Raw genomic sequence first — 23836 nt, 5'->3', positions numbered from 1 at the left:
ACCAAACACCTTCTTTGCCTTTCTCTCACCCTTCAGTTGTATTTTCCCAGTCATCTGGTAACTCTTCCCTTCCACCCAGAGAATGTCTCTACTCCTCCCTGAACTAACAACTGCACAACATTCTTCCTTCTTCAGCTTCCACCATTTAGTTCTTGTCTCTGCCTTCACTCTCTTCCTCTTCTTGACGTCCAAAGTCATCCTACAGACTAGTGTCCAATGCTGCGTGGCTACATTCTCTCCTGACACCACCTTGCAGTCTCCTATCTCTTTCAGACTGACCCTTCTGTTTAGGATGTAAGCCACCTGTGTGCACTTTCCTCCACTCTTCTACGTCACCTTATGTTCCTCCTTCTTCTTGAAGTATGAGTTCACCCCAGCCATTTCCATTCTTTCTAATTTTGACCTTCTGCATTTCTCTGCTTAACACCATACCTACACCACCTCCACATTATATCTCTTTCCTTCACCTACATGGCTACTGAAGTCTGCTCCAATCAACACTCTCTACCACTTTATCAAACTACAGTGGGGCAAAAAAGTATTTAGTCAGCCACCGATTGTGCAAGTTCCCCCACTTAAAATGATGACAGAGGTCAGTAATTTGCACCAGAGGTACACTTCAACTGTGAGAGACAGAATGTGAAAAAAAAATCCATGAATTCACATGGTAGGATTTGTAAAGAATTTATTCGTAAATCAGGGTGGAAAATAAGTATTTGGTCACCTCAAACAAGGAAAATCCCTGGCTCTCACAGACCTGTAACGTCTTCTGTAAGAAGCTTTTCTGTCCCCCACTCGTTACCTGTATGAATGGCACCTGTTTGACCTCATCATCTGTATAAAAGACACCTGTCCACACCCTCAACCAGTCAGACTCCAAACTCCGCCATGGCCAAGACCAAAGAGCTTTCGAAGGACACCAGGAAAAGAATTGTAGACCTGCACCAGACTGGGAAGAGTGAATCTACAATAGGCAAGCAGCTTGGTGTGAAAAAATCAACTGTAGGAGCAATCATCAGAAAATGGAAGACATACAAGACCACTGATAATCTCCCTCGATCTGGGGCTCCACGCAAGATCTCATCCCGTGGGGTCAAAATGATCATGAGAACGGTGAGCAAAGATCCCAGAACCACACGGGGGGACCTGGTGAATGACCTGCAGAGAGCTGGGACCAAAGTAACAAAGGTCACCATCAGTAACACACTACAACGGCAGGGAATCAAATCCCGCAGTGCCAGACGTGTTCCGCTGCTGAAGCCAGTGCATGTCCAGGCCCGTCTGAAGTTTGCCAGAGAGCACATGGATGATACAGCAGAGGATTGGGAGAATGTCATGTGGTCAGATGAAACCAAAGTAGAACTTTTTGGTATAAACTCAACTCGTCGTGTTTGGAGGAAGAAGAATACTGAGTTGCATCCCAAGAACACCATACCTACTGTGAAGCATGGGGGTGGAAACATCATGCTATGGGGCTGTTTTTCTGCCAAGGGGACAGGACGACTGATCCGTGTTAAGGACAGAATGAATGGGGCCAAGTATCGTGAGATTTTGAGCCAAAACCTCCTTCCATCAGTGAGAACTTTGAAGATGAAATGAGGCTGGGTCTTCCAACATGACAATGATCCAAAACACACCGCCCGGGCAACAAAGGAGTGGCTCCGTAAGAAGCATTTGAAAGTCCTGGAGTGGCCTAGCCAGTCTCCAGACCTCAACCCCATAGAAAATCTGTGGCGGGAGTTGAAAGTCCGTGTTGCTCGGCGACAGCCCCAAAACATCACTGCTCTTGAGAAGATCTGCATGGAGGAATGGGCCAAAATACCAGCTACTGTGTGTGCAAACCTGGTAAAGACCTATAGTAAACGTTTGACCTCTGTTATTGCCAACAAAGGTTATGTTACAAAGTATTGAGTTGTATTTTTGTTATTGACCAAATACTTATTTTCCACCCTGATTTACGAATAAATTCTTTACAAATCCTACCATGTGAATTCATGGATTTTTTTTTCACATTCTGTCTCTCACAGTTGAAGTGTACCTCTGGTGCAAATTACTGACCTCTGTCATCATTTTAAGTGGGGGAACTTGCACAATTGGTGGCTGACTAAATACTTTTTTGCCCCACTGTAACTGCAGAATTCCTCTTTCTCTTCTAACTGACATCCAACCTTCATCCAACCGGTGTCCTGCACACACAGTAAATCTACCTTCCTTCTCTCCATTCATATCAGCCAGCTCTCTCCCTTTGCCAGTCATAGTACCTCCACACTCCTGCCTGTCCTTCTCTTCGACTCCTAACACGCTTCTCCCCTTTCCTCTTCCTTTGTCTTTGAATAGTAGCACAGTTTCCATCGGCTCTCTGTTGGCCAATAGCACAGGAGGCAGTAATTGTTAACCCAGGTACCGACTGATCCGATATGGAAATACACCAGATGCCATTCCTGAAACAGCCCTCTCTGTTTATCTGGGCTTCGGAGTACACTCCCAACTCCACCCCCCATACACTATCAGTCAAAAATTTGGCCACCTTTTGACTTAATGTTTGTCTGTTTTTTACTACTTTCTACATTGTACATACAAACTGAAGACATCAAATATATGAAGCAATATATATGGAATTATATAGCAAAGAGATAGCTGATATATAACTCTAAATATGTTTTATATTTTAGATTGCACCCTTTGCTTTGTTGACAGCGCTGCAAACCTTTGGCCTTCTCTCAGTGAGCTTCATGATGTAGTCACCTGAAATGGTTTCACCTCAAAGGTGTACGTTGTCAGGGTTCATTTGTGGAATTTCTTTCCGTCTTTATGGGGTTTGGGCCATCAGTTGTGTTGTCCAGAAGTCAGGTTGGTGCACAGCTGACAGCCCTATTTGACTACTGTTAAAATTCATATTATGGCAACAACCAATCCGCTAAGTAAAGAGAAACTACAGTCCATCCAGTCCAGTTTAAGAACTGAAGGTCAGTCAATCTGGAAAAATGCTAAAACTTTGAATGTGTCCCCAAGTGCACTCGCACAAAACATCAAGCACTACGACAAAACTGTCTCACATGAGGCCCGCCCCAGGAAAGGAAGACCAAGAGTCCCCTCTGCTGCTGAGGATACATTCATCCGAGTCACCAGAATCACAAGGAATGGACATTAGACCAGTGGACATCTGTGCTTTGGTCTGATGAGTCCAAATTTGAGAACTTTGGTTGTACCTGCCATGTCTTTGTGCAACACAGAAAAAGTGAATGGATGGTCTCGGCATGCGTGGTCCCCCCTGTGAAGCATGGAGGAGGAGGTGTGATGGTGTGGGGGGGCTTTGCTGGTGACACTGTTGGCGAGTCATTCAAAACTGAAAGCACACTGTACCAGCATGGCTACCACAGCATCCTGCAGTGACCTGCCATCCCATCTGGTCTGTGTTTAGTTGGACCATCATTTATTTTTCAACAGGACAATGACCCCAAACACACCTCCAGGCTGTGTAAGGGCTCTGTGACCCAGAAGGAGAGTGATGGAGTGCCTACCAGATGGCCTGGCCTCCACAGTCACCTGACCCAATCCCATTGGAGATGTTTTGGGATGAGACGGAGCACAGAGTGAAGGCAAAAGGGCCAACAAGTGCTCAGCATTTCCGGGAAATCCTTCAAGAGTGTTGGAAAAGCAATTCAGGTGACAACCTTATGAAGCTCATGAAGAGAATGCCAACAGTGGCCAAAGTAGTAATCAAATCAAAGGGTGGCTACTTTGAAGAATCTGAAATCTAAAACATGTTTTGAGGTATATCTCACAATTTGTTTACTACATAATTCCATATGTGTTCATTCATAGTTTTGGTGCCTTTAGTGAGAATCTACAATGCAAATAAAGAAAAAACATTACATTAGAAGGTGTGTCCAATCTTTTGACTGGTAGTGTATATATCTAGGGGAAAATCTGAATATGTGCATAGCCCTCTAAATACCTTTGTTTTTCTTTAATTCTAGTGGTAGGCAGACGTACAACAAAGGCTAGAGAGCCAAACTGATGCACACAGCATCACAAGACCTCCAAGAAAACCACAGAAGGCATAGGATAAATTATAACAATGCCAGAGCAGCTTGGCTACATCTGACGAGATGCTGTCAAACAGCATCATTATATTCTCTTGGCCACTTGTTTTGCAAAGCCAATAAATAAAAGAACCCAGCTTTTAAAGAGGAAGTAACCATTGATACAGTGACCAGAGGCTCTAACACCAATACCCTATGAAGGTGCTGGGAATGGAGAAGAAGCACTGTCACAATGCCAGTTGCACCCACTGTCTTTAAGATGGGTTAGAGAGACAGCCACATGAAGAGCCACAGAGACCCAGACTTCCCTTGTCCGATTGGCAGTCATCAACAGGGTTGTCTGCCTTACCAGTCCTGGGCTGGTGTGGAGGGAGCAAGTGGGCTTAAAGAAAAGCTGCTCATGCTTTTTCAGGGCAAGAGAGGCTGGGCATGAATCACCTTTAGTGTGATGTTACCAGCTTATCACTGCGCAAAATAAATTTTCTCATGGATGCATTTCCAATGTTTACCATATATTAGGAGAAAAAGTTTATTTATTGTATGTACAGTTAATGTATGAAACACTGAGTAAAAGAAGGTAGATTATACATTTAATGTGAATGTTTGATTTGTGAACTAATGAATATAAATATACACTGCCCTGTGATGGATTGGGAGCTCTGGTTGACGCTGTAGATAAGCGGTTAGGAAAATGGGTGCCTGAATAGATGGGTGCTGTACATTATAATAAAGACTTGAATACATATAATGCTTTCTGAGACAGAAAAGAAAATGAAATTTAAAGTTGTTTCCTAGCTCCTTCTTGGTAGAAAGTAAGTTGTCAGCAACTTATGTGCATGACCATTTTTCATTCAAACAGAACATGTCTAGTCCATAGCCTTCTTTAATTATTTTAAAACTACTTATACTAAGCAACTCTAAAAATGCTTAGCCATTAGAAGAAAATAAAAATTTGATCATCATTAATGAAACTTTGAAATATCTGGTTTTCCATCAGAGCAGATGAAATACCTATTTTGCATTAAATTGAATCATTTGGCTTCCAGAAGGGCTCACCCTGAGTCCATTCTCTTACTTTATTGAGAAGTTATGATATATAGCCTGACAACATAGCGAGTACTGAGGATGAGTTTATGGTAATTTAATATGGAAGCTGTGAGGCCCATTCAGTGTCCTGTTCTTAGCCATGGGAACTACTGGCTGCCTGCATAGGTATAGGGAGCTCATATAATGGACATGATTATCCTCACTATGGACAATGGTAAACTACCAAAGCATCTATCTATCTATCTATCGATGTATAATTAGTAAAATTAAGTAAAATTATGTTGTACATTTAAATCTGACTTTAGATACATTTTAGTATGTGCTTTTATAGTGTGTACTAAACTGTACTAAGAAATGAAAAATGTGCCTCAAGGATGACAAGTGCAGAATATTGTGCTACACTCTGCTCCCAACTTCACTGATGCCCTGCACCTCCCCCACTGCAGCAGGTATGGGGGAGGTGCAGGGCAGTATTTTCAGCACTTTGGCTGTCCTGAAGGCAAAAGAGAATCCAAACCAGGACTAGCAAGGTGTGCCTAATACAGTGGCCGTTTACAGTGTGTGTGTAAACAACCAAAACACACACACATATATACATCTATATCTATTTTATATATATATAAAATAGATATGGTAATGGATCTTAGTTCTTTTCGACTACTGATATGCATTAAGCCAATTTAGACTGTAAAGCTAAATGTTACTTTAGATTAATTTTATTATGTTGTTTCATTATGTGTTTAAACTGTAGTAAAAACAATGTCAGGCTTCCTTTATTTTATATAATGTACAATGTAAATCAGGTTTAAGAGTGAGAGCTGAGAAGTAGAGAATACTTTGGCTCTCTGCAATTCCTCTTTAAGATATCATGACCCATCAGTGACCCGCCCCTCCCCCCGCGCACCTGCACTGCATGCTCTCAAACTTTTGCAGGGCATTGCTTGCATCTCAACCATTCAGTCCACGAACTGAGAAGCTGCATAATTAAACTGGAGATCGCAAGATTTAAAACAAAGCTTTCAGCAGGTAAGATTTCACATTTTGTCTTCATGAAAACTGTGCATTTTTTTTTTATGAAATGAAACAAAAAAAGGTATCTTACTTCAGGTTTTATTTTTATTTTTTTAACTTGTACAATGCATAAAGTTCATCTCAGTTAATAGCAGCTTGCTAGCAAACAAACTGACAATTATACATCTTCAAAATAAAAAGAAAAGAAATTCAGCAGCATGGGATATTTTTTGGCAAATTTGATGTTTTTTGGGGTGCTTAATCCAAAACTTATCTCCTTTCCCCTTAATCACGGACATTTATTTAAGGAGGAGTTTACATTTCAAAAAAGCACAACAGCTTTGAAAAATATCAGTAGCTGTGTCCAAATTCATGGGCTGCATCCTCCTTAGGCCCGGCCTTCGCGGTCTTCGTGGGTCGCGTCCTCAGGAGGTCGGGTAGGTAAGAAGTAAACGGCTGTGAAATTGGACAGTCTAGCATCACCGCTGTCTCGGTGGAGTTTAATAAACTCGGCCGTCTGCTCCTTGCTATCTAAAATCTTACACGCCTCTCTGCAGCTTCTCTCCTCCTGCTACCCCCCCAAAAACCCATCTCCATAGAGACTGTGTCTGCTTCCAAAAAGACAAAAAACAAACTAAAAACCAGCAACAAACAACTTAAACATTGACAAAGAAAGAACAATACAGTATCCACATCTGAACCAAAGAGTAAAACAGTGAAATGTGGATTATTAAATATTAGGTCTCTCTCCTCCAAGTCTCTGTTAGTACATGACTTAATAATTGATCAACAAATTGATTTACTCTGCCTTACAGAAACCTGGTTGCAGCAGGATGATTATGTTAGTTTAAATGAATCAACACCCCCGAGTCATTCTAACTACCAGAAATCTCGAAGCACAGGTCGAGGGGGCGGTGTGGCAGCAATTTTTCACACCAGTCTATTAATTAATGAAAGACCAAGACAGACTGTTAATTCATTTGAAAGCCTGATGCTTAGCATTGTCCACCCCAGCTGTGAAACTCAGAAACCAGTCTTGTTACCATCTATCGTCCACCTGGGCCTTACACAGAGTTTCTGTCTGATTTCTCAGACTTTATATCTAATTTAGTTCTGAGCTCAGATAAAATAATTATTGTGGGTGATTTTAACATCCATGTTGATGCTAAAAATGACAGCCTCAACATGGCATTTAATCTGTTGTTAGACTCAATTGGTTTCTCTCAAAATGTAAAAGAACCCACCCACCACTTTAATCACACTCTAGATCTTGTTTTAACATATGGCATAGAAACTGAACATTTAACAGTGTTTCCTGAAAACCCTCTCCTGTCTGATCATTTCTTGATAACATTTACATTTACAATAATTGATTACGCAGCAGTGGAGAGTGGACTTTATCAAAGTAGATGTCGTTCTGAAAGCGCTGTAACTAAGTTTAAGAATATAATCCAGCCACTGTTATCATCGTTAATGCCCTGTACCAACACAGAGCAGCTATCTGAACGCTACCCCAACAGAGGTCGATTATCTTGTTAATAATTTCACCTCCTCACTACGTGTTGGGTGGCTGTAGCTCAGGTGGCAGAGCAGGTCAGCCACTAATCAGAAGGTCGGTGGTTCGATCCCAGGCTGCCTCCTGGCTTGGGCAAGATACTAACCCCATGTTTGCCTACTGGTGGTGGTCAGAGGGCCCGGTGGCGCCTGTGTCCGGCAGCCTCGCCTCTGTCAGTGCGCCCCAGGGCAGCTGTGGCTACAATGTAGCTTGCCATCGCCAGTCTGTGAATGTGTGTGTGAATGGGTGAATGACTGAATGTAGTGTAAAGCGCTTTGGGGTCTTTAAGGACTAGAAAAGCGCTATACAAATGCAGGCCATTTACCATTTACGTACGACTCTGGATACTGTAGCTCCTGTGAAAACTAAGGTCTCTAATCAGAAGTACCTGACCCCGTGGTATAATTCTCAAACACGTACCCTAAAGCAGATGACTCGTAATCTGGAGAGGAAATGGCGTGTCACAAATTTAGAGGATCATCATTTAGCCTGGAGAAATAGTTTGTTGCTTTATAAGAAAGCCCTCCGCAAAGCCAGAACAGCTTACTACTCATCACTGATTGAAGAAAATAAGAACAACCCCAGGTTTCTCTTCAGCACTGTAGCCAGGCTGACAAAAAGTCAGAGCTCTTTTGAGCCAACCATCCCTTTAACGTTAACTAGTGATGACTTCATGAACTTCTTCACAAATAAAATTTTTATCATTAGAGAAAAAATTACCAATAATCATCCCACAGATGTAATATTATCTACAGCTACTCTTAGTTCCATTGATGTTAAGTTAGACTCTTTCTTTCCAATCGATCTTTCTGAGTTAACTTCAATAATTACTTCCTCCAAACCATCAACGTGTCTTTTAGACCCCATTCCTACAAAACTGCTCAAAGAAGTCCTGCCATTGATTAATTCTTCGATCTTAAATATGATCAACCTATCTCTAATAATCGGCTATGTACCACAGGCCTTCAAGGTGGCTGCAGTTAAACCTTTACTCAAAAAGCCATCTCTAGACCCAGCAGTCGTAGCTAATTATAGGCCAATCTCCAACCTTCCTTTCATATCAAAAATCCTTGAAAGAGTAGTTGTCAAACAGCTAACAGATCATCTGCAGAGGAATGGTTTATTTGAAGAGTTTCAGTCAGGTTTCAGAGTTCATCACAGCACAGAAACAGCTTTAGTGAAGGTTACAAATGATCTTCTTATGGCCTCTGACAGTGGACTCATCTCTGTGCTTGTCCTTCTTGACCTTAGTGCAGCATTCGATACTGTTGACCATAATATCCTATTAGAGCGATTAGAACATGCTGTGGGTATTACAGGTATTGCACTGCAGTGGTTTGTATCATATCTATCTAATAGACTCCAATTTGTGCATGTAAATGGAGAGTCCTCTTCACACACTGAGGTTAATTATGGAGTTCCACAGGGTTCAGTGCTAGGACCAATTCTGTTTACATTATACATGCTTCCCCTAGGCAGCATCATTAGAAGACATAGCATACATTTTCACTGCTATGCAGATGACACCCAGCTCTATCTGTCCATGAAGCCAGATAACACACACCAATTAGTTAAACTGCAGGAATGTCTTAAAGACATAAAGACTTGGATGGCCACTAACTTTCTGCTTCTTAACTCAGATAAAACTGAGGTCATTGTACTCGGCGCTGAAAAGCTTAGAAATATGGTATCTAACCAGATTCTTACTCTGGATGGCATTACCTTGGCCTCCAGTAACACTGTGAGGAACCTTGGAGTCATTTTTGACCAGGATATGTCCTTCAACGCACATATTAAACAAATATGTAAGACTGCGTTCTTCCATTTGCGCAACATCTCTAAAATTAGAAATATCCTGTCTCAGAGTGACGCTGAAAAACTAGTTCATGCATTTATTACTTCCAGGCTGGACTACTGCAATTCATTATTATCAGGATGTCCAAAAAACTCACTGAAAAGCCTTCAGTTAATCCAAAATGCTGCAGCAAGAGTACTGACAGGGACTAGAAAGAGAGAGCATATTTCTCCTGTTTTGGATTCCCTTCATTGGCTTCCTGTTAAATCCAGAATTGAATTCAAAATCCTGCTCCTCACATACAAGGTCTTAAATAATCAGGCCCCATCTTATCTTAATGACCTTGTAGTACCATATTACCCTATTAGAGCACTTCGCTCCCACTCTGCAGGCCTACTTGTTGTTCCTAGAGTATTTAAAAGTAGAATGGGAGGGAGAGCCTTCAGTTTTCAGGCCCCTCTTCTGTGGAACCAGCTTCCAGTTTGGATTCGGGAGACAGACACTATCTCTACTTTTAAGATTAGGTAGAGTGACTGAGAACCTTCACAGACATATTGCCGTACATTTTGGGAGGAACACCCTTCAACTGGTGCGGGAGTATGAAAGGGAATCAAGGAAACTAGCGGATTATAGGAACCATCTCCGTTTCAACCTAAGATGCAGACAAACCAGAGTTGTTCCCAAGAGCCTGCGCCTTGGATCCACTGTCAGGGGATACAGAGCAGACTTGATTCTACAGAGAGCGCAAAATCACCTTTTAAGTGAAAGGATAAGACAGGTCCATTTCACTATAGATGCCCTCCAAATCAAAATCAGCCAGACTCTGCAGGAACTGGAAACACTTCTACCCTCTCCAATCTTAGAAGAGGTTTACAAGTTTGTGGACAAGGCTCAGCGGGCCCAACACTCGAAAGGAAAAGAATGACAACGCAGGAAATTTCACACCTTGCTTTCAAAAACACACACTCCTCATTCTGAATCTGAACCTACACAACCCATAGAAGAAAACACACCTGAAGACAGTCAGGAGAAATGGGTTAAGAACTTTTCAGACAGGAATCTCACTGAACCTGAAAAGAGAGTATTAGCCAAAGGTCTCAATTTTGCCATTTCTCCACAACAGTTGCCCATAGTGGACCTCATCACAGCCACAGAATCTGCCATTCGGATTAATAAATTATCACAGACAGAAGCAGAGCAAATCAGGATGAAAGTCTCAGCCACCCTCTCCAGTGCCAAAGTCCCTCCGTCCAACCTCACAATACAGGAAAAGAAGGCCGTCGCTTCCCTGAGCAAAGACCACAACATCACTGTTTTACCAGCGGATAAGGGAAGATGCACCGTGGTCCTAAACACTACAGATTACCATACAAAGATCACTACTCTCCTCAGTGACAACAATACCTACGAAGCCTTAAAGCGAGACCCCTCAAGCAGCTACAAAACGAAAGTTATAGCTTGCCTTCAAGACTTGGAAAAGGACAAAATCATTGACCGCCTTACTTATCACCGCCTTTACCCAGGGGATGCCATACCCTGCATTTACGGACTTCCAAAAAAAATCCACAAGGAAGCTGTCCCACTCAGACCCATAGTCAGTAGCATAAACTCAGCCACTTATAACATTGCAAAACACCTTGCTACCATCCTTGCTCCTCTTGTGGGGAACACCCCACACCACATCAAGAACTCCACCGACTTCACTGACAAGGTCCAGAAACTTACCCTGGATTCAGATGAAACCATAGTGTCCTTTGATGTAGTCTCTCTCTTCACTTGCATACCCACCACGGAGGCAGTGGAGACTGTCAGAAAACGACTACAAGAAGACAACTCCTTGGAGGACAGGACCAACTTCACACCCGATCAGATTTGCACACTGTTAGACCTCTGCCTCACCACTACATATTTCAAATACAACGAAGGCTATTACAGACAAAAACATGGCTGTGCCATGGGCTCCCCCGTGTCACCTATTGTAGCCAACCTTTACATGGAGGAAGTGGAAAGGAAGGCTCTTGGCTCTTTCAAAGGAAGAGTACCCAGCCACTGGTACAGATATGTAGACGACACCTGGGTCAAAATCAAGACACAAGAAGTGGAATCCTTCACTGCGCACATCAACGCTGTGGATAAAAACATCAAGTTCACCAGGGAAGACACGAAGGATGACTGTTTGCCTTTCCTGGACTGCGCTGTGCACATTGAAGAGAATGGCAACCTCAACATCGAAGTTTACCGGAAGCCCACACACACGGACCAGTACCTCCTGTTTGACTCCCATCACCCTCTGGAACACAAACTTGGAGTAATTAGGACCCTACACCACCGGGCAGAACATGTTCCCTCTAAGCCTGAAGGGAAAAAGAAGGAACACACACATGTAAAGGAAGCACTCAAAACGTGCGGCTATCCTAAATGGGCGTTTTTAAAGTCAGCAAAGAGGCACAGAAAAGAAGATCAGACACCAGCGAGGGAGGATAAGAAGGACAGGCGCAACAACATTGTCATCCCCTATGTAGCCGGTGTATCAGAGAAACTCAGGAGGGTTTTCTCCAAGCATGACATCCCGGTGTACTTCAGACCCAGCAACACACTCAGACAAAAACTGGTTCACCCGAAAGACAAAACGCCAAAACACAGACTTAATAAAGGTGGTGTATGCCGTACAGTGCAGCGAGGAATGCCCAGACCTCTACATTGGAGAGACCAAACAGCCACTTCACAAGCGCATGGCACAACACAGAAGAGCGACCTCCACAGGACAAGATTCAGCTGTCCATCTGCATCTTAAGGATAAAGGACACTCTTTCGAGGATGCCAATGTTCACATTTTGGACAGAGAGGACAGATGGTTTGAAAGAGGAGTGAAAGAAGCCATCTATGTCCACTGTGAGCGACCATCTTTGAACAGAGGCGGTGGTTTACGACACCAACTCTCTGCCATCTATAATCCAGTTTTGAGATCCCTTCCCAGACGCCTTAAGGCCCACTCACACCCTGGGCCATCTGACCTCAGGAATTCGCATGATAAGGTGGGGCCAGGTTTCACAATGAACTCACCCGAAACTCTGGCTGATTGGGACCCACACCCAGTTCCACACCTTGGCTCAGGCGATTAGAGGATCATCAGGGGGTCCTTTTGTCCCTCTGTGGGGGGACACTCCCACTAGGGTTATATCTGGGACTCTCCACCATTTGACCTTAGAACTGAAGAAGCCTCTCGGATGAGAGGTGAAACGTCTTCAAGTAACTTAAAGAAGTCCAGACGCTTTTCTTTGCAAGCTCCTTTGACTACGATGACCTGGATGACTGAGAACCTTCACAGACAGACCTCTCTGTATTGAATCGTATCTGTTATTAATCTCTGTCTCTCTTCCACAGCATGTCTTTTATCCTGTCTTCCTTCTCTCACCCCAACCGGTCGCAGCAGATGGCCGCCCCTCCCTGAGCCTGGTTCTGCCGGATGTTTCTTCCTGTTAAAAGGGTGTTTTTCCTTCCCACTGTCACCAAAGTGCTTGCTCATAGGGGGTCATATGATTGTTGGGCTTTTCTCTGTATCTATGAAGCGCCTTGAGGCGACATTTGTTGTGATTTGGCGCTATATAAATAAACTTGAATTGAATTGAATTGAATTAAAATATAACAGGACACTGGAGTAAATTCTTGACCGTCTCACACTTCTGTTTAATCCGTTTTCTGTTTGACGTTTATTCAGCTGTGTGAAAACAAAAAGGGGGGGGGGTATCCGCTGGTTTCGCCGGCTGTAATAATCCTCGACCTCGCTGTCTGTTATGGAGCTGGCGGGTCACAGACGCCTCCGAAAACGTCGGAGCGCGTTTGGAAATATATGATATCTTGATAAATCGAGCAGATATTTGAAGTTTACACAGCTACATTCTCGCTTGAAAATAACTCGAAAGTTTATTTTGTGACCCAGAAAGAGTAATATTTAAAAGTTTTTAGCCCCGCTCGTCCGCCATTGCCGCGTTTGAGTTTTGGACGAAATGCATTCTGGGATATTTAGCTGTACCAAGTCCACACAAGTCACCACTGATGCATGTTCGATAAAACAGGCGGAGCGAGAACGCGTCCGGGATTTTTTTGCGTTCTCGGCTTGATGCGTACTTTGAATGTCTGTTTCATTGACTGAGCGGCGTCTGTCCCTCCAGTATATTTACTAGTGTAGCTGCACATCAGCATGACCCAGATGGGCAGGTGCTCTGTTTAGTCTCGTTTGTCTTATTCCTCACGTTTGTTGTAGGTGTTTTTCACTGTTAAACATAACTGGACAGAAGGCCTGGCATTCTGCTGCTAAAGTAGGCTTTAGAAAGTGTTTTTTGTGGAACATCAAGGCTGCCATGTAGTATTCATTTGGCTATTTAAAGCAAATAATGTAAATGCTTATACATAATGTAAGCCTTTGTATGGTGTGTTATAACTTTGCCTTCAAACAATCAAAAGTGTGTTCATGTGTTGTCTCTTTGGTCACTATGTTTTAGCATTATAATATGACACACCTTGGAGGAAATGATAACATGCTGTCCTAATAGTGTTTTATGTACAGAGAGTTATTAATAAAAGTATGTTGAAAAAAGGAAAATGATGTAACTCTAACAGTGTGCCAATCAGAGGGCATATAAGCTATCCTATATAAAACACTTAAAAAAAACCCCTAATACTACTATATTTAAAATGGGTGAAACATTGTGATGCTCTGTGGGGTTGTTTTTTTTTTTATTTTTTTATTTTATTTTTTTAAATAAATGTTATTCTTTTTATGTTACTTTAAATTGGTAGAGTTGCAGGTCACAGTTTGTACATCAGGTTCACCTGCATGAGAGCTCACTGTTAAGCAACCCCGTAGCCTTATTGAGGTGAGCTTCAGTAAATAAATCAAAAGGAAAAAGGAGGTGGAAATAGTGGAAAGCACAGTGCAGTCCAGTTATATGTTAGAGATGGGTAATGGGCTGCTTTTCCTGCTTGCTGAAGACTAAGAAAAATGTTGGTGCATTTGTGCTGTATCACCTCTAAGCCGTTATTACTTAAATGTAACTGAGAAGTAACTTTGGATTTTGTCTTTGGTATTAGGTCGAGGAAGCCATGGCAGCAAGCCAAACACAGGTATGTGCCTTTTTTGATCAAATATTTGAACATGTAATTATTACTGAATCATATGCAGGAATGTTAAAGTCAAACAGCGTCTTTTTTATCTTTTTTCTTTTTTTAAACATGACTATGTCACCATAGTAACTGATGACAAACACATCATCTGGTTGGAAGCAGGTTAGATTCAGAGTTTCTGTTTAAAATAGACTGGAAGCCCCCGTTTTCACTGATTCTTTTATTTACAGCATATTTTAAGTGTGATTTAGATTCTCTGCTGTGGGAATACGTTTTAGATGCACCACCTTTTAAGCGTCACCTTTCTAAACTCGAGCACTGCAGTTAACAGGTGGATTCTTCTGTTTCAGTACAGCTAGCAAACAATGACAAAGCACTTTGAGACTAAAAGTGAAATTTGACAGTCTTTACTTGGTTTTTAACATAAACTCATTGCTGCAGCCAGGGTTACAAAGTGATCCCTCTTAGACTTCCTTTTATTTTTAGTTATTCTTTCTGTCCCTAGTTAGCTAACATAAACTAATGTAGGGTAGAACTGTTATCAGTATCCATCCAACCAACCAACCCAGTGACCTCATAGTCTGAACTCAGCCAAGATGGAAATACACATGCTGTAAACACTTGTTGTTTTTTTTTATAATGAGCTTCACTGACAGTGTTCAATCGGAGATTTCTTTTCTTTTCTTTTTTTTTTTTTTTTTTTTTTAAAGAGTAGGCCTCCATAGTGTCATCTAGCCTTAATGTATGTAGTGTTTCAGGTCAGCTTTAACCTTGAACATTGGATATGTATCCAGAAATGTTATGTCTTTTCAAATACATTTCTAGATGTTATTTCTATATCAAACAGTATTTGAGTGTATCTTCATAGCAGCTTTTCTTATACAATAAGTTTGTGGAATGAAAACAAAGTCATCTTTGTTATATGCCACTAGTTTGACTTAAAAAAAAAAGTTTCCTTGCAATAAAGGCTGTCAGCATACGGTAGTAACCCGTCTCATTTTAGTTCATTATTCTTTTACAGCCTCATATCTATAAAAGAAGGGATGCTGTGTAGAATGTAAATCAAAACGGAATTCAATGTTTTTCAAATCTCATAAACCCACATTTTGTTAACAGTAAGACATGTAAAACATTTCAATTGCTTAAACTGAGAAATTGTTCCATTTTAATAAAATTATAGGATCATTTTGAATGTGATGGTAGTACCATGTCTCAGAAAAGTTACGACTGGGCCTTGTTTCCCACTGTGAATTTTCTCTTTTCTTTTTACAACATTGTAAACATCGGGGATCTGAGGAGACCAGTTGCTGGACTGTAAGGAGAGCAATGTTGTCACATTCTTGTCTGATGTAAGATTTTACCTGCTCAACAGACCTGGGCCGCCTTTGTCGCATTTTTCGTTTCATGATGCTCCAAATGTTATGAGTAGGTGAACGGTTTTGACTGCAGGCTGGTCATTTCAGCACTCAGAGTATTGGACTATGAAACATTGCCATTATAATACATGCACTATACAATTTACAATTGTTTCGCTGAAATATCCAAGGCCTTCCCTGAAAAAGATGATGTTTAGATGGGAGCATATGTTGCTCTATAACCTGTATTTTTTTTCGGCACTAACGATGCGTTTCCACATTTGCATGCTGCTAGCTCCATAGGCACTAATGCACCCCCATACACTAAGATGTGGGCTTTGAAAAACATTGCGTTCTATTTTAACTTGCATTTTACACAGCGTCTCAACTTTTGGAAGATAGTTTTACAGCTTTATTACATAACTCTATCCTTATAATTGACTTCTTCTCATGATGATTATTATCTTTACCTATTCAGGAGGAAAGTGATTGCTCTGAGCTGGATTTCTCCATTTGTTCAGGCTCTGAATACGTGCCAAGTCACATTTCAGACTTAAGTGATGAGGACACCCACAGTCTACAAAGTAAGACACTAAAGATCACTGACGTTTCAAGCAATAGCGACAGTGATAATGAAGAACTGAGAAACATGACTCTTAAAAAGACACCCAGAACATATGGGAAAAGAAAAAGAAATGATCACAAGGGAGAAAAAAAGGCTAAACGGAAATCAGAGGTGACTGTAAAAACATGCACAAAAAGAGAGGACAACAAACGAGTATGGGACAAAAAACATTATTGTCTTTACTGTGGGAAGTCCCAAGCAAAAATATCGAGACACCTGCAAAGGAATCACATGGAGATTAGTGATGTGGCATATGCCTTTAGCTACCCTGTAGGTTCCAAAGAAAGGAAGGATCTTCTAGAACAACTTCGCAATAAAGGAGACTTTAAGCACAACACCAAAGTGATACAAAAAGGCAGAGGGCAAGTCGTAACATGGAAGCAGCCATCTAATGAAGCTATAGCAGGAGAATATTTACCTTGCCCTTTTTGCTTTGCAATGTTTATCAAAAAGACATTATGGAAACATTTGCTGTCATGCAAAACTAAAAAACTGTGTGCGCCAAAAACTAGACATTCTAGAGTCCAGAGTTACTCTGCACGGCTTCTTCCAATAAAACATTCATCTAAAGGATGTCAGACTATTATCAACAACATGCGACAAGATCAAGTGTCCTTTCACATCAGGAGTGATTCTCTGATTTGCAAATATGGAGAATCGCTAGATGCAAGACATGGCCGTGTGAAGTCTAAGCACCAATACATTGCACAAAGGATGAGGGAGCTTGGCCGGTTCATGTTAGCTGCAAAAAATATGGACAAGACAGTGAATGTTCTTGAAGATTTGTGCAAACCATCAAAATTTCAGTTTGTTGTCAGTGTTGCCAAGCATCTTGCAAACTTTAGTCCAGGCAAAAATGAATATGGCAAACCGTCAACAGCAGTCAAAATTGGATTTTGTCTTAAAGGAGCAGTCGAGGTCCTGATTGGACAGACTCTTATGAATGACGATGACCATGCAGAGAAGAAGGCCAAAAAATTCTTGGAACTTCTGGACAAAAACTGGAGGAACAGTGTATCTGTCAGTGCTCACCAAACAATACAAGAAAAGAGGTGGAATAAACAGGATGACATTCCCCTCACCAAAAATGTGATTGCTCTGAGGGACCATCTCCGTACCGTGGAAGGTGAAGCAAGAGAGAGACTGATGCAGCACATGGATTTGGCAGCATACAAGACATTGAACGAGACTGTTTTGGCACAGGTTATTGTCTTTAACAAGCGACGTGAAGGAGAAGCATCACGCTTGATTCTTCAGACCTACAAGGACGTAAAAACAAGTCCCATTAATGAAGACATTTACGAAACCTTGTCACCATTAGAAAAGGAGCTAAGCAAGCTATTAACCCGCATTGAAATCAGGGGGAAGAGAGGCAGGAAAGTGCCCCTTTTTTTGAGCGACAGAATGAAGGAGTCAATCGATTTGTTGGTGAAAAAGAGAGAAGCAGCTGGTGTACCTGCTGAAAATCCCTATCTCTTTGCTAGACCTGGTGGGATGACACACATACGTGGATGTGACTGCCTACAAAAATATGCAGACCAAAGCAAAGCAGAAAACCCTGAGCTTCTGAGGTCAACTAAATTAAGAAAACAGGTTGCCACACTTTGCCAACTCCTGGATCTTAATGATCAAGAGCTCGAGCAAGTTGCAAGGTTCATGGGACATGACATCAGAGTTCACCAGGACTTTTACAGACAGACAGACAAAACCTTTCAAATTGCCAAGATAAGCAAGCTTCTGTTTGCAATGGAGGAAGGTGCTGGCACCTTAAGGGGCAAGAACCTCAGCACCCTGGAGGTTTCTGTTGCTGGTATGTATGATAGAGTATTTATTGTCTTTTTGTCCCTGTCCTGCTATATTGAATTGCAAATGATATTGTGTGGTCAAATAGTTTGACACTTGACTAATCCATAACATGAAGCTTATAACACCAAATCTGTCTCTCGTTCTCCCTCCCTCTGTCTTTCATTCACACAGACACACACACCACCACCATCAACTTTGCTAAAATGTTAATGAAAAACATCCATCCAACTCTTTTCATGGCTGTTGTGGTCGTGATAATTTTGTGAGGCCACATTGAAAAGCAGATGAGCTTGCTAAAGTTCTACAAGTTGTGCCTCCATCGCTTGTGTCCAGATCACATGCTGCATTGCTGTGCTGCTCTGTCTTTATCACTTCCGTTTCTGCGTTTGTGCGTGCGTAGTGTGAGAGGCTGTGTTGACACCCTCACGAGGGGCGACAGGATTTCAAATAGGTTTGATTTTCTTGCAACCATCCGACTCTTGATTGGGAGCTGGTTGTGAGGTGTTAATTGCTTCTCGTTACCCCATGTATAATGCACGATGACACACAATTAAGGCGAAACTTGGGCCGATCCCAAAACGGACACATGACTGAAAAATCGGCTCAAAATCCCAAAAATTGCACAGTATTTTGCCAACTTTAGAATGTTGGTGGTTAGCACTGTTCTCTAATCAATTACTAGTAATTCATTATCTGCTATAGGTGTAATTCCCCCAGCTCCCAGCCCTCCAGCTAGTCAAAGAGACCCAGGCAGACCGAAGGAACAAGACACAGAAGTGGATGAAAGTAGGTTTTAATAGAGAAAATTGTTGCAAGTAACATTTGTTTGCAGCCCTATTTTACAGCCTGTGTCTTCGTGGTAGACCTGTGCAATCTTCTGCAGTCCAATAACACGGTCATGCCATAACATCTTCTTATTTTACCTATAATCGTAATACATGAGCTCAGTTAAGACAATAAAGATCATGAATTGACAATGAATAGGACTGATTATGTTGGTGTTCCTGTTTTGTCCTTTCTGTTTACAGTACAACAGCAGAACACATTTTTGGTTTCCAATGTATCTTTTCAGATGTGAAATATTATGTTAGGTTGAAATGGTGAGCAGATTTTCAAATCACAAATATATTTGCATTTATTGCATTTATTTGTGCCACTTGTGCCTCAGTGGATAGTTTGATCCACTGAGGTTTTTATTTTTTTTTATTTTTGATGTAGTGGTATAATTTGTGGTCACAAGCACCATATAATATATAATATTAATATATAATCAAGCAACAGTTTTGGACAGCAATTCAGCATCATGGCAGTGGTATGTTTAGAATAAATCTTGGCTTGATAATTTTAGTGAATGTGTTACTCCTAAACAAATCTCTAAATGCTTATTAAACATGTTTCCCACATGCTCAGTGACCTTAAGGTTGCATTTAGTTTGGCTTCATGAGATGATTAGCTTCCAGGTGGACAGGGATGTTACTTTGAATCCCTGTTTGGACAAACAGCTTTTCCAGTTCAGGAGATAACATGTAGAATTCCTTACTAGAGGACCTCAGTCTGAATCCTGACTGGCGTCATCTTAAATTTAAATGGGCACTGGTTTTAAAATACGATTAGTCTTCTAGTCATGATCTACTGCTTGTTGTTTTTTGGTGCATTGTTAGTGTTGTGTATTTTAAAGCTCATGACAATGGAAATTAGCTTGGGTTATACATTTGACAGTAATTTCATTTTAAAGACTTGTGTGTTTACACAAATTTCCACATTAAATTGCATCATTTCAATATTTCTTACATTGCAGACAATAATGTGGTCCTCGCAGGCAGGGATGATGGCTGTTCTGATAGTGGTGGTAAGTGTTACCTGCTTACTAGTAGAGCCGTTGGCATACAGCCTCATGAATAAGCAGCATTTATGATAAACTGCCTAACGTTATATGACATTGACTAATATAGGACACTGATGTTAGCTTGTTAGCTTGAGTTCCTAATGGTTAAAAAGAACTGGGTGGCATGTTATAGCCAAATAAACGCACTGTTGGCCGACTTCAGTGCTCAGTAATCTATACAAAAGATAACACTTGATCATGTACACTCACTCTATAGTGAGCTCCTTTATTACAGCAAGAAATAGACTGAAAAACACATGAAATCTGCGGGTTTATCACCACAACCCAGATTCTAATTTAAAAACTGTTACATTTGTCAAACGCATTTTTATACAAATGCCACCTTGTAATGGCTGTGCAGTGTTTTTTTTTCCCTTTTGCTTTTTTAATTTATCTTAACTAAAAGAAGAGTAATTACCATACTCCTGATGGCTAATATTTGATATCTGGCGTTAGTCACAGGTGAAAGTCCCATAGCAGCTACTCAGAGTGATCCTCGGGGAAATGAGGAGGAGGAGAAAGGAGGAGGCAGTGAGATGGATGAAGGTCAGATTTTCCAGAGTCATTCAATAGAAAAAAAAAATCAGTGAATTAGGATGATATGGCACATTAAATTTTTTTTTTTTTTTTAAAGACGGAAGTTCTCAGTACTTCGCAGATGTAGATGGTGAGTTTAAGCATTTGTCTGAAATGTAGTGACACTGTTGTGTATTCTAATTAAATTCTATTCAAGTAAAATCTGCATTGTACAATAACAGCTACCATTTTTTTGTCTGTTTCTGTTTTAGAAGAGACCAAGAAAGTAACACTCGCCATGAGGAAAAGGGGAAAAACCAAAGTGGCCAAAGCAAAGGGTGAGATGTTTTCAGCTTTAAATGTATTTGATATTTTCTGTTTGCAGTATATGAATCAGGTTGTAGACAATATTGTTATGATGAATGATTTTAGCAGGAATAACTAGTTAGCATCTTATTTTAAAAGGCTAGATGCAACAAGTACTTTTGAAAACAAAATGTATAAAGGTAAATTGGCTGCTGTTTCACTTTGTAAGTATATTACTCAAAACTGATCTCATGTTTCTGTAAACTCAAAATACTTAATTTAAAAGTGCTTACTACATATCTTGGGTACAAAATGTTGAGTAAATTGTTGAACCTACCGTTTGGTTTGGCATTTTCTGTAAATATACACAAGCAGAACCCCATTTAAAAACAAACAACTTTACAACATGTATGTAACATAGTTTAACACTCCATGTTGTCTTTTGTGTTATTTGTAGAGATCCCCCGTGCGAAGGTCAAGAGGCCATGGAGTGAAGCAGAGAAGACGGCAGTGCAAAGATGGCTGGGAAAATTTGTCGCGGAGCGGAAAATTCCAAAAAAAGAACACTGCATGAAATGCTTAGAAGCGGAAAAAGACTTAGTTAATCGCTCATGGAAAGATGTTAAAAACTTTGTGTACAACACGATTGTCACTCTGAATCGAAGGTCTGCTTGTAAAAAACTTTTTTAAGTTAGTTTAAGTTCTAGGTTTTTGCCCAGGATGTTTTTGGTTCGTTTATAAAGTTGTTCACCTTCTTAATGGCTTAATAGTTAGTCAGCTTGAGTGATTTTTCTTTTTGGCAAAAGTCAAAACAAACTGATCAAAGTTATTGATCACTATTTTACTTGTAAGTCATTAGACTTAATAGTTGTCTTAGTTGTTATAATAATTTTTATTCCTCTGGAAGGATTGTGAAATAAACTGAATTTGCTCTTCTTGCAGCATTGTGGGTATTTCCTTGGTAATTATTAATAAAATCTAAAGCGGTATTTGAAATGTAATACTACCTTTTTGTTATGTAGGGTGGTCTTGATAGATTATCAGAACTTTTTAGGTATTGTGTTTATGTATAAAGTTCAGACTGTTTAACTTTCACATTATTTGGTTGCACTAAAATGGAAAATGGCAGAGAGTAAATGCAACCAGAAAAAACATATAGACGGAAACAAACACAAAAGCACCCCCTGGTGGAAAATGACGCAAATAGCACCCTATGGCAATGTCCTCACTCAGATAGCAAAATGAGTTTTTTTTTCTACTTGAGTGTTTTAAGATTTTGAGGTGATTTTTGATTTTGGGATTTTTCCCATTGTTCAAAAATGGCAAAGATTTGTCTGCAAGTGTAGCAGAAATGGTGGTCCTCACTTTGATAGTGCATTTACCTGGTCCTCAGTCGGGATGCAAGACAGGAATGTGTGTGTGTGTGTGTGAGAAGAGCTGTGTGTGTGTGTTTGTGTGTGTGTGAGAGAAGTGCTGTGTGTGTGTGTGTGTGTGTGAGAAGTGCTGTGTGTGTGTGTGTGTCTGTGTGTGTGTGTAAGAAGTGCTGTGTGTGTGTGTGTGTGTGTGTGTGTGTGTGTGTGTGTGTGTGTGTGTGAGAAGAGCTGTGTGTGTGTTTGTGTGTGTGTGTGAGAGAAGTGCTGTGTGTGTGTGTGTGTGTGTGTGTGTGTGAGAAGTGCTGTGTGTGTGTGTGTGTGTGTGTGAGAAGAGCTGTGTGTGTGTGTGTGTGTGTGTGTGAGAGAGAAGTGCTGTGTGTGTGTGTGTGTACGTGTGTGTGTGTGTGTGTACGTGTGTGTGTGTGTGTGTACATGTGTGTGTGTGTACATGTGTGTGTGTGTGTGTGTACGTGTATGTGTGTGTGTGTACGTGTATGTGTGTGTGTGTGTGTACGTGTGTGTGTACGTGTATGTGTGTGTGTGTACATGTGTGTGTGTACGTGTGTGTCTGTGTGTGTGTGTGTATCTGTGTGTGTCTGTGTATCTGTGTCTGTGTCTATGTGTGTGTGTGTATCTGTGTGTGTGTGTGTATCTGTGTGTGTGTGTGTATTGAGCCAAGATTGCAAAACTGCCTAACTGCCTTCGTCTTCCTCCCATTAGGGCCTACATGGATGACATGACCATCATTACAACAACAGAACCATGTACTAGGCCAAGGGCGTAGATTTGGCATGGACAGAGGGGACATGGCCCCACCAATAATTTGATTTCTTCAAGTAAAGAAAAACAAACGCGATAGAAAGAAAAAAAACAATCTGTCAACGTCTCGTTCAACCAGCGGTGAAGAAAGATTTAAATTACGTTCTCTACGTCATGTGACAAATATGGCCAATGTGATTGGCTGTGCCTTTCATGGAGCTCTGTTTAGTTTTAGCAGCAGCAAGCCTGCACTGTGAGGACCTGCAAGTAGGAGAGGAGGATGGCAGCAAAAAGGAAGAACCTGGATATAAGAAAGTGTTTTTCAAAGAAACCTGTAAGTCACTTAAAGCCAAGTTCACTCATAAAATGTGCCGGTCATAATAACGTTACAGGCTATGCTAGGCTTTGGCCCACATCAGTCTAAAATTGTATGCAACTATGAATAACGTGTTTTGGAAACGAACTGCACAACAGGCAGCACTATTAGTTCTCTCAGTCTCAGAGCAGCATTTCTAATTTTGATTGAAACTGTCAGTGAAAACGGAGCCTCGAGAAGCCAGGATATTAATACTAAAATGTTTAATTATTACTACATTACCTTTGACTAAAACTCTTGCTTATTGATCTTGATAA

General features: G+C 41.0%; 1 protein-coding gene across 2 annotated transcripts; it reads left to right on the top strand.

Moving 5' to 3' along the window:
- Positions 1 to 14467: 14467 nt before the first annotated feature.
- LOC148101172 (uncharacterized) lies at positions 14468 to 21795 on the top strand. Of its 2 annotated transcripts, XM_087845580.1 has the most exons (8): positions 14468 to 14578; positions 16412 to 16517; positions 19067 to 19150; positions 20163 to 20213; positions 20706 to 20795; positions 20884 to 20916; positions 21038 to 21103; positions 21529 to 21795. In XM_087845580.1, exons 1-8 carry the CDS (start codon positions 14558 to 14560, stop codon positions 21759 to 21761), a joined length of 684 nt encoding a protein of 227 aa, XP_087701706.1. In that variant the 5' UTR covers positions 14468 to 14557; the 3' UTR covers positions 21762 to 21795. The 2 variants fall into 2 exon arrangements, with proteins under 2 accessions (XP_087701706.1, XP_087701705.1); XM_087845579.1 differs by lacking the exons at positions 14468 to 14578; positions 16412 to 16517 and adding an exon at positions 17926 to 18368.
- Positions 21796 to 23836: the final 2041 nt, after the last annotated feature.

This window comes from Neolamprologus brichardi, chromosome 9, assembly GCF_056152115.1.
Source record: "Neolamprologus brichardi isolate AB-2024 chromosome 9, ASM5615211v1, whole genome shotgun sequence".
NCBI lineage: Eukaryota > Metazoa > Chordata > Actinopteri > Cichliformes > Cichlidae > Neolamprologus > Neolamprologus brichardi.
The sequence above is the reverse complement of the archived record's forward strand: the minus strand, read 5'-3'. Positions and strand labels throughout refer to the sequence as shown.

What these genes read in the sequence shown, in the direction of transcription:
- LOC148101172 (XM_087845579.1), top strand. Translation starts at nt 17,963, where the DNA reads ATGAAGGAGTCAATCGATTTGTTGGTGAAAAAGAGAGAAGCAGCTGGT. An exon ending in CCTGGAGGTTTCTGTTGCTG is followed by an intron (nt 18,369 to 19,066) that starts GTATGTATGATA and finishes TATCTGCTATAG; the next exon opens with GTGTAATTCCCCCAGCTCCC. An exon ending in TGGCTGTTCTGATAGTGGTG is followed by an intron (nt 20,214 to 20,705) that starts GTAAGTGTTACC and finishes ATCTGGCGTTAG; the next exon opens with TCACAGGTGAAAGTCCCATA.